At 30.0% G+C, this 12,221-nt stretch overlaps 1 protein-coding gene across 1 annotated transcript; it reads right to left on the bottom strand.

The window, feature by feature from the left end:
* Positions 1-2,808: 2,808 nt before the first annotated feature.
* Positions 2,809-3,559, bottom strand: LOC133299433 (disease resistance protein Pikm1-TS). Its single transcript, XM_061498888.1, has 3 exons — positions 3,519-3,559; positions 3,325-3,403; positions 2,809-3,224 (listed from the first exon to the last, which is right to left on the bottom strand). The coding sequence occupies exons 1-3, from the start codon at positions 3,522-3,524 to the stop codon at positions 3,076-3,078; spliced, it is 234 nt and encodes a 77-aa protein (XP_061354872.1). The 5' UTR covers positions 3,525-3,559; the 3' UTR covers positions 2,809-3,075.
* Positions 3,560-12,221: the final 8,662 nt, after the last annotated feature.

Here is a 12,221-nt window from a genome sequence, read left to right as displayed (position 1 = left end):
TGAATTGCCGGTTATAAAAGGGAGTCAGAAATTCAAAAGAGAGAATTTTTTGGGGGGCGCAGAGAAGAACACGAAGGCAGAAGGCGGAGCAAGTTTCTTCTCCAAATTTTCTAGTTATTATTCTTTTATGAATTCTTTTCAATACTTAGAATTGTCAGACATGAATATGTCTGGCTAGTCTTTTATTATTGTGGTAAGGGTCACAACCCTTGATGTGAACTCCTTGTAGTTTGGTTAATTTTATATTTAATTATTTCAATTGCATTTATTTTATCCAGTTCTTCATCTATAATTCTTCTAAAATTGATCACTCTTTTGGGATTGCGAGGGTTAGGGTTTTCAATAAGAATATTGAAATTCTAGTTCCTGACAGAGGGTAAAATAACAATTCATGTATACACTAGGGATAGGGTATATGAATTGGAAACATGGAAAATTCACTGGTTTAAAGGATTAGCTTGAAAAAGGATTTCTAAGGGATTAAGATTTTAATAGGGTTAATAAAGTTAAGATCACTAAGGAATTAAGGCTTAACTAATCAATTGATAGATGGTGAATTGTTTGATCAATGGGTAATTAAATGTAAACATTAATTAATATTACAAGGTGGGGATCAAAAAGGTGTTGACGTCTTTTACCGCAATATTCTTTAAATATTTTCTCAACCTAAATCTTTTATTCTCAAGTTTTCAAAATTATCTTTGAATTGTTCACAAGTCTTGAATAATTCTCAATTTTTACAAAAATAAATATTCTCAAACCAACTTTTATTCATCCAACAAGAAATGAATAGTTAAAATAATTTCAGTGCCTCAATCCTCGTGGAGACGATCTCTACTTACTCTTTATTAGTTGGTACAATCGGTGCACTTGCCGATTTTACGCAACAATATCATTACATAATTTGAAACTTTAGAACATTATAGTGATGTTTATTTCATATAATATTCACTCATCGCGTGTGTTGTGTGTGTATACATAAAATACAGTGTTTTCTAAAAATAAAATACAATTTAAACATGAATTGAGATTGTGATTTTTTGTTTTTGTTTTTGTTTTTCACATAATGGATATGGGTCAAGTTTTGAGTCAATAGGTCAATTATTAAATTAAATCAGGTCTAAACTGACCCAAATGAAAGTGGATCAGTGTTTAAATTCAGTTCAAAAAAATAAGTATTTATGGGTCAGATCAAAGACTGGGCAAGTGAACCAATTTTTTTGCACACCCTTGAGTAAATATCCTCTGAAGATAAGTTGAAGTGTTATACCTCTTAAGAGAAGAATCTCTAACCCACTATTATTGGTGAAGCTTGAGTGCACCTCTAATGTGACTAAGGAAGTTTGGATCATTTGTACTTCTATTATTCATAGTGAAAGATTTTTTGTACTAGGTCCCGGATAGTTTTTCACGTTAAAATTTGTTGTCTTTTTCTCTCCATCTTTTATTTCTGCATTCTTTCTTTGTTTTTGCGCCGTCCTAATAACTTCAGGCCAACCTCCAAGTATTGAGTTGTGAGTTGGACCTGCCGACCTGCGAATTGCTTTCGCGCTCTCCCAACACATTTGACACAAACTGACTCAAGTACAATAACGACGGTATTATGAGCAACAAAGAGATACCATCCAGAGGAAAATATTTTCAGTATTACGGATGTACCGACTCGGTATATTCTTTACTAAATATGGAAAAAAAATAACATTTACACTCTATGTAGCACCGATACTGACACGGGACACGTGACACGATACGACACGACACTTCGACACGTTAATTCTAAAAAATGTTAGATTTCGACACGTTAGGACACGTTTTGATATTAAATAAAAATTTTAATTTACGTAGTGTATATTATATTTAATATCAATAATTTAACAAAAAAATGAAACTAAACTTATAATATTCTCAATTTTGCAAAGAAACATAAGATATCCCAAATATTTATATTAAACTCAATAAAATGGTAATCGTAATCCAACGAATATAATAGTTGGAACTGAAAACTCAACGCAACGCAACCTTTGAACCTTTTTTTGAATTTCTATAACGCGTGTTGAAGTGTCGGGGAGTGTCGGACACGACTCGTCAGAATTTTTGAAGTGTCGGTGCTTCATAGTTTACACTATCCTTATCTTTATAGTTATTTTCTTCCATATATATATTTTTTAATTTTTTATAAAAAAATACCTACTCCCGTTGCTAAAACAAAATCTACTCCAACCAGAGAAATAGGATACACCGGGAGTGTTGATCTTGTTGAACTAACTTTAATTTAATTATTCAAAAAAAAAAACTTTAATGACTTGTTTATGAATTTGATTATGATTAAGAGCATTTCTTGAAAAATGATATCCCCTTTTTTCTTCAAAAGGGCCCGGAGCAGGCACTATACAGCAAAAAGGAAAAAAAATTGCTTGGCTTTTTCCCTCAATATCTTAGGTAGAAAGTTGAAGCAAAAGCCTAATTGACATGGGATCATGGGACCCCTCCACTCATGAGAATAGAAGGCAGATTTTGCCTGATTTGATTTGCCTTTCTGTAACTTATGATATTCTACGCACCATGTTTCCTTTAAGGCCCATTTCTAACAACTTAATGTACTCTTGGATCTGTATTATTATTATTATTATTATTATTATTATTATTATTATGTTTATTATGTTCAGCTGGAAGTGGACCTGTGGAATAAATCAGACACATGAATAAAGCAACATAGTATTAAACAGAATCAGCAAACCTATGTGAAAAGACTGTCGATTGTAACTCATGGTATCACATTAAGTAAACAAAAATAGCTGAACGCTTCAATACTAAAAAAATATTCAATTAGCACAACTTTTTTTACAAAATATATTTATTGTCGGACTCCGGAAATGCGCTCTCTGTATATGCATGCCTGAGGTGGGAGGGTTTCAATTGTGTAGAGAAACTAATGAATGGTCACGGCATGATGCTAACCAGTTTATTAGGGCTCCACATTGAAGCTCCCCAAGAAACCAAGAGAAATTTGGAAGAAAACAAAACACAGAACCAAAAACAATCATAACTTGGCCACGGTCGTCTCGTATGTAATGTCTAATTGCCTTTAACCTCTGCTACGCTGATAACATCAGTTGGACCAACCTTTTTTCTCAAACATTTAGCCAACTTAACAGTATCGACACCATCCCCAATCACCACCACGTTCTCTTTGCCTTCTCCCTCTATGCCCACGAAATTAACGCCTGCATTTACCCATTTGCAAAATTAAAGTTCATTCCTAATTGCTAATTAACTTTTCAATGAGAGACATACATACAATACAAGGTTGCACAAGTGACGTACCATTTGTTCCAGCTACAACCTCAAGTGCTTTCGTCCGGCACTTCTGGCAATGCATGTAGACCTTCATCACAATCTTTTGCTGCAAATACAACAACATGGAAAGGGTTAATTGCTTTATGCTATATATGTAGTCTAGGAAAACAGAGATTGTGCTTGAGAAGCACAAAAGTAATTGCAAGTGATGCATTCAATACCTTCATGTTTTGATGTGTGTATTCTGAAAAGCAGGTTGTCTTAGAACCAAGAATCAATGTAGTGAAGAAAATGCAGATCCGATGGCTTTATATATACATAAGATTAACTTGTAATACAAGCGAAGCGAAGTCAAGTCAAGTCAAGTCAAGCAAAATAAGATGAAATAAATATTTGATGTTTCATAAGAGAAAGGGATGCTTCTCCGTCATAGGGCGAGTGTGAACAAGATACCGAGTTATTGATTTGGGGTGGGCGACCGTGTTGACAAAGCTCCAATGGCTTAATGGCTAACGCGTTCTAGAAAGGAAAATAAAAATCCTTCTTCACAGAAAATCTTAAGTTTAATTTTAAATTTTAATAAAATTAATTTTAAAAGATTAGCGTGAAAAGAATTTATTTTAAAAAAAACTTAAAATTGAAAAAAAAATTGGATACACCACATGTATCTTCCCACGAAAGACAATCTGATTCAGGGTGGATCCAGCTTTAAACCTCTTCCAAAGATGATACTAGGAAAGATCGAACATATACTCTCAACTTCATCTACACAGCTCTCATGTATCAACTGAGCTATCATCATTTGGTATAATTTTAAAATATTTGATATTAAAAAATAATATTTTAAAACTTAGATTGAAAATTTGAAAGGAGAACTTTGGTGCAAAGGTTCTTTGATTATATTTCAGCAATACTAGTTTTTTTTTTAAGTGTAAATAATTGATTTAAGAAAATTTGTTGAAAAAGACTAAAATAATTAATACTAAGAGAATTAATTTGGTCATTTGAAAACAAAGGTTTTTCTAAGGTCTTACATTAAAGAAATATATTTCCTACTTTCCTCTCAATTTGTATTTCCTATCACATTAGGTGTACACAAGAATCTCCTCTAAATCTTTATTTTTTTGCTCTAGTTATAGATGAAGTGATAAAAAATAAGGTTGGTGTTAACAAAAAATAAGAATAGTAGAAAAGCACGTTGAAGTCTAAAGGATTTAGGCTAAGCTAAAACAAAACTAAGTATAGGAAATGTGAGTTTGTTCCAATAAGAAATGGAGATCGTATGTGCATCTGTTTGGACAAGGGGTACTCTAGAAAAATGTTTTTAGATATCTGGGATCAATTTTGTAAAAAAGTGGAGAGATTGATGATAATGTAAATCATAGAATCGAAATAGGGTGGTTGAAATAGCATAGTACATCAGATTTTTGTGTGGCCGCAAAATTTCCCTTTTGTTGAAAGAAAAATTCTAAAGAATAGTTGTAAAGCCTGCAATGTCATATGGAGCTTAATATTGGCCAACACACAGGCAACATGAGCATAAAATGAGAATAGCAAAAATAATGATGTTAAGGTAGATGTATGGTCATACGAGCATGGATACAAAAAATGAAGATATTCGACAAGAGGTAAGAATAATACTGATGGTTGAAAAGAAGAGACAACATAGATGGAAGTAATTTGCACACGTAATGAGAAGATCTCTAGAAGTTCCCGAAAGAAACAAAAATTGTTACCAAGAGTTTGACAAAAAGAGAGGAAGAGATAGATTGAAACTTACTCGAGGAAGGTAGTAAAAAGAGACTTCACACACACACACACACGTATATATATATATATATACATGTATATTATTTTTATCCTTTTTTTTTCCTTAATCTTTTCGTAGTTTTCATTTAGATTCATCTCCTACTAACCCCAACTAGTTTAAAATAAATGTATTGTTAATGTTGGTATTAACAAATATCCTTCTTGTTTATTTTCTTTAAATATTAATAGGGAAATGTGTTTATTCTTTTAAATGACACAACTTATATCATTTTACTCTCACAAAAAGGTGGGACCCACACTTTTATTTTTCTTGTCAACTCTCTATCCTCCTTTATCTATCTCTTTCTCTCTCTTAAAATGACACAACTTTACATCATTTATAATAACACACATTTTTTCCATATTAGTAATACTTCAAGAGGGTAATACTCAAATTCTTAATAACTTATATATTAAAGTTTGTTTTTCTCCTACGTCACCCGACAATAGTTTGAAAAGCTAATGAGAAGAGAGAAGAAAAAAATAACTTTAATATTATAACTATGTATTACTCGTAATACATAGTTAAATTTATGAAGAAAAAAATACAACTTTAATATTATAACTATAAACTACCGCTAGTACATAGTTATAATTCTTTGACTACACAAAACTTTAGATCTAGTGACATGACAAATCATTTTGTCATATATATATATATATATATATATATATATATATATATATATATATGTGTGTGTATGTATATATATATATATATATGTATGTATATAAAACCAATAATGTGGCTCTTATGTAATAATTTAAGTTTTTAGGTAAGATGATTGTATGATATAATATCAGAGTTTGTGATCAAGTGATCACGAGTTTGATACTCTACACCCTTTGTTTTCTAATAAAAATTAATGTTTTAATTCCCAAAAAGGGCCTTTGATGTGGTAGGTCCATGAATATTCATTGTAAATCCTTAAAAAAAATGGGCTCTTGGTTTGATAGTCTTATATATTGTCCACACTTTATGCTCAAAAAACTCTTGTGTAAGGGAATATATTAGTGTTACCTTGAACTCAAGTGACGTGCATATTTTCTCATCTCAATTACATAGGCAAAAAAAATCAAAATATTGTTTTTTAATAAATAATTACGAATAAGTTGTTGTTTTGAATCTATTTACTAATATATTGCATTTATTCACGCTCAAATTGGGCGTGACCATTCACGCCTAAATTAAACATGACTCCCAATGCATTCACACCTAAATTAGGCGTGACTCGTCTGGTGTTGACACGTGGCATAAAAAATTAACAGTTTAATCATAAAACTTCGTAAGGCCATAACTTTTGACTCGTGTATCTGAATCAGGTAACTCTTTTTTTGATTCCACATAACTTTTCAAGATCTATGCAATGACATCTCATTTTATATATTTTATCTCTCACAAACACTGTTCAAATTTGAAATAATGATACTATAAAGATGACACCAAAGTGGATTAGCTTATTTATAAATAAGAATACTTAATGTCATATTAAATATATACTTTTACCAAGTGTTTGAAAAAAATAGTGTACAAGGTTATTGAATCGCAATACGTATCGTGTATCGTTTGGCCAATTTTTCATATCGTGAATCATATCGAATCGTAAGATACAGAAATATAATAAAAAATAATTTAAAAATATATAACTTTTTATGACTTTAATCGAACCGTATCGTAAGTTACATCTTTCTGTTTTATGACTTTTTTCTTTAAATTATGTATGCCTAAGAGAAAGAAAAAATAAATACATTTAAAAGAAAAATTAAAAAGGGACTAATGGGTATACGAAAAGAAAACTAAACCTGAAATCGAATCTTGAACTCTAAAGTTTGGAAATTTATCTGATATAAAGCAATAATTAAGTCTTTATGGTAGGATACGTTGGAAGCTTATAGCCTATGAATGGTTTTTAAAAATAAAATCCTTCTTTTTTAGAGATTTAGAATATTTATTTAATTATTTTCTTTATTAATACAGATTTTCAAATTGATTTTTGAGTTTAAATCACAAATCAAATCTTTATTTTGTTTTCCTTATTAATAATAACTTTTAAATTTTTTAATTTAAATCACAAAACAAATCTTTATTTATTTTTTATATTAAAAAATAAAAAATTGATTTTTTAATTTTAATCACAAATCAAATTCTTTTTCTATTATTTTATATGAAATCACAAACTCAAAACTCGTAGGCTTCTAGGTTTAAACGTTCTTATATAATCATTATTGCAAATTTGAATTGTGTTTGTGAGAGATAAAATATATCAAATAAGTTGTCATTGCTTAGATCTCGAAAAGTTATGTGAAATCAAAAAAATAAATAAATGACTCGGATACCCGAGTCAAAAGTTATAGCTTTCCAAAGTTTTACGGTTCATAAGTTGAATTTTTGTGCCACATGCCAACACCAGACGAGTCATGCCTAAATTAGGCGTGAATGCCTTTGGAGTCACGCTTAACTTAGGCGTGAAGGGTCATGCCTAATTTCGACGTGAATAAGTATAATAGATTCGTAAATAATTTCAAAACAACTATATATTCATAATTATTTATTAAAAAATCATATTTTAATTTTTTTCCCGAGTTACATAACCAATCTAACATGAAAATTTCGCAACCCTACGCTCATTCTCTAATATAGTCATATTCTCCTCTATGTAGGGCGAGTAGGAGTGTTCATCAACCGATCCAAACCGATTCAAACCGCAGTAACTGAACCGAAAAATCGAAAACAAAATTATCGAAAAACTGAAAACCGAAAAAATCGCAAATTTTAATTGGGTTGGATCGGTTTTTGGATTGGTAGATGAAAATCGATCCAATATATTAATTTTCCTCTACCTACTTAGGTCTTTTCCCCATCATAGTCCAAAAATTTCTAAACCCAAGACCCATTAACCCATCAACTAAACTCAAGAAAAAATCTAGTCACGTCTCATCAACAAAATTTTATATATGTAGAGCTTCATATCTTATTGTCCAAAAAAAATCTATATTTTCGTTTACTGATACTTTTGTATTTAAAAAAATAAAATTTCAAAGTCAATATATACAAAAGATGTTATTTGAGCAATAATCAAGAAACAATTTTTAGGATTTTCAAAAAACCGAAAACCAATCCAATCCAAACCGAAAAAAATTGGATTGGATCGGATCAGATTTGAAAAAAAGTCCAAACCGAATGGATGATTATGTGATCAAACCGAAAGGATTGGAACGAATGATTTTTGCTTCCAAAACCGATCCAATCCATACCGCGAACACCCCTAAGGGGGCGTTTGGTTGAGAAGAAATTTTTTGAATACTAAGAAAATGTAATTACTAGGGAAATGGTTAAAAAATGAGTTTGGTAGGAAAATGTAAAAAAAGTTATTTGGTTGACCGAAATATTACCAGGAAAATTTATTTAAATTTGCAAAATCTATGTTTGGGAGAAACTTCGCACTTGTTTTTTCACTTCCCCAGTTATCTCAAAATACCACATCTCAAGTGGTATTCTGTCACAGTAAATTTCATCCAAAAATTAACACGAAAGTCATTTTTCCATCTATCCTATTTGCCTAGTATTTTTTTCAAAAATCTGAATCAAACGTGATATTTTCCAATATCCACTTACACTTTTCCATCAATCCCAGAATAAATCTTCTACCAAACACTACCTAAGGGCGAGTAGAGGTGTACACAGTTGGGTTCGGTTTATTTTTTGAACTAATTCTAAATTGGTACAACAACCATATATGAACAATGTCAAATACAATAACATTGAAGAATTATAGTTCAATAAATTGAATCAAATACAATTACATGTCAAAATGTTGTTGACGTATCAATGTAATAGCTGGTATGAAAATTTTGCACAATAATTGAATATGATAACTAAAGCATTGCGTATAATAAAAAAAACCATAATAACATAAAAAAAAAAAAAAATCAGTTCGATTCATCAAAAACACATTTATCTCAAATTAATTGGGATCAATGACAAACAAAGTCAAGTGAAAAGTAAGAAAAGATTAAGGGAAAAAGAGATAAAAAATAAAAATTATGTAAAAATGATACTAGAAATTAAAAATAAAAATAAAAAAGAAAGAAAAATACATAAAAAAAGAAAAATTAAAGAAATAAAAAAAGAACAAGGCAGTAAATAAATAAATAAGAGAAAAAAATAGAGAGAAAAAATGAAAAATAAAAAGAGAAGAAAGAAAAAAATAAAACAAAATAAGAGAGGAAGGAAAAAAAATCAATTCTATTCGTGAACTAATTTTTAAAAATCAGCTCAATTCATGAATTGTAAAAAAATAAATAAATCAAAATTAAGTTGTTTTGATTTATTTCACCCCCTGCTTCTATCCATAAAATTCTCAACCTTGTCTACTAATTTTTTTTTCAATCTGCTCACTTCTGCGAGTGTCCACGTTCTTACTTCTTACCCATCAAAATGGCTGAAACGCGGTTTTTTCTAGCACATTTATCGTGTGCCGGGACCTTATGGTCTTTTTCCAAAAATAGAAAGAAAAAAGGACCGAGAAGAGATTTAAATGAAAAAAAAGTTTAAATGGAAGAAAATTTTCTTTTTTTAGTAAAGGACCATCAAATTTATTGTGCTCCTGAAGCACAATAAAAAAATCCGGTTTTTTCAATCTAGTCGACTTACGTCCGTCTGATTTCTACAATTATGAATATAAGGGTTGATAAATGTCAAATCATATATGATTATTCAATCTAGTCGACTTACGTCCGTCTGATTTCTACAATTATGAATATTAGGGTTGATAAATGTCAAATCATATATGATTATTTCTATCTACTTGGATCTTTCTCTAATCATAGCCTAAAATTTTTTAAACCCAAGAAAATATTTAGTCATATCTCATCAATAAAATTTTATCTTTGTAGAGCTTCATATTTTATTTCTCAAGAAAATTATATTATCGTTTACTGATGCTTTGTATTTCAAAAAAAATATTACAAAGTCAATATATACAAAAGATGTTATTTGCACAATAATTATGAAACAAATTTTAGGATTTTCAAAAAATCAAAAATCGATCCAATCCAAACCCAAAAAAATTGAATTGGATCGGATCGGATTTGGAAAAAAATTCAAACCGAATGGATAATTACATGATCAAACTAATGGGATTGGATCAGATGATTTTTGCTTCTAAAATCAATCCAATCTAGACCGCGAGCTACCCTAAATGGAAGGACCATGATAGTTCTGTATCACTTTAAAATGGAAGGACCATGGTAGTTTCGGATCACTTTAAATTTTTTCATACACGATATGCTTGCTAATTATTTTTATTTACTTAATTTTTAATACAAAATATGTTTTCACCTTTTGTTACTTAATTTATCGCACACATTAATTTTTGCTTAATATATTGTTCTTATATTTACATATTAAAATATTGAGGTATGTTATATTTACAACTTTTTTTTTACAATCATATCTTAACACCGTTGATTTTCGCCAATCAACGGTTATAATTTTTGCAAATTAAACTCATTAATTAATTATTAATTCACAATAAATGATAACTGTTGATTGACAAAAATCAACAATATTAAGATATAGTTGTAAAAGGTTGTAAAAAAAAATGTAATAAGTATAACCTTCCTCTAATAATATTAGGTAAAACAATCGTTTTCTAATATCACTTTTCATTTCCATTCGATTCGTTAACTTTTTACCTTCAAACTGTATCAACATCCATGTGTAGGCACTACAAAAAATTGTGTGTTTCCTGGCGCTCATTTATTGGCGTTCAATTTTGACCTCCGCTGTATGAAATTTTTTTTGGCGTTTTTTTATTAATGCCACTTTTTAAAATTTATTCTGGCGTCTTCAAAACGCTACAAACATTTTTTTTTTCATTTTTTTTATTCTTTGACTCTTTTATTCCCTAACCAAGGGTAAATTAAAAAAAGATCACGTCTCTTTCGTTTCCTTCTCTATTCTCTATTCTATTCTTCCATATTCTCTATTCTCATTAACCAATGGGTACTGTAACGTGAATCTTTGAGCAGCAAGAGTATACACTCTCTATTCTCCATTTAGAACTTCTCTTCGTTGGTTCGCTGTTCAATTAAAGTTGATTCGTGTAAGTTCTGTTTCGCTGTTGAATTTAAAGTTGATTCCTGTGAGTTCTTCATTCATAAGATATAATCGAAAAACTCATGAAATTCAGTGATTCTTTTCTCTCTTACCTTATTAATTTTAAAATTGATTTATTAGATTGTATTAGTTTTATTGTTCTTTAGATTTACAAATTAACATCTCTGCTAGGGTTTCTTACACAGGTAATCACCAAGATTTGTAGTGAAACTAAGATTTGTTCAAATTATCACCAAGCAGAATTTATTGTTGATTGAAGGACATATTATCACAAGCTTATGTATTCTTACAATTACGAGGATTTGGAAATCACCACCATTGAGCGATAGGGACAATTTCATTACACTTGTGCGCTTCAAGATTTGCCAAGCCAATAAGGTGCACTATCTGGATTCTTTGGATTTTGTGGTGTAGTAGGGAAGATTTCTTTTCTCCAGTCATGTTAGATTGTGATTTTCAAATTTTCACCTTCGTGTTCTTTTGCTTCTTAGCTTCAGGTAATTCGATTCTCTTCTTCATATTCCATGCTGCAATTTTAATTGTGATTTCTTTTTCTTTTTATCAATATTTGGAGCTAATTTTGTTTCAAAAATGTTATGGTTCATTTATTTATTTATTTCATTTATTTTTTCATTTTTTTAGAGCTGTTGCTGTAGCATATTTTGCAAGGCAGTTCATTTTTTTAGAGCTGTTGCTGTAGCATGTTTCAAAAACAAATAGTATAGGCTTGCACAACCATAGCAACATCAACAACAACCCTTATGTTCACATTTCCCCTGTTCCTCCTTCCTCTGCAGCAACCAACCGTGAGTGATTTCCAAGAGTTTGTGTTTTTGGAACTAAGCCCGTTTGTATACTGTTTCTAAAAATAATTTAGTTTTCAGAATAAAAAAATCCGTTTGATAAAGTTCACTTTTAAAGTTCACCATGTAAACATGTTTATAACTTGAGCCCAATTAAACCTTCCCATAAAAAATTCAACTCTAAGAAAAGG

Source organism: Gastrolobium bilobum, unplaced genomic scaffold (assembly GCF_033153095.1).
Source record: "Gastrolobium bilobum isolate Gb01-03AN ecotype WA unplaced genomic scaffold, APGP_CSIRO_Gbil_v1 utg7477, whole genome shotgun sequence".
Taxonomy (NCBI): Eukaryota; Viridiplantae; Streptophyta; class Magnoliopsida; order Fabales; family Fabaceae; genus Gastrolobium; species Gastrolobium bilobum.
This window is presented reverse-complemented; position numbering and strand designations above follow the sequence as displayed.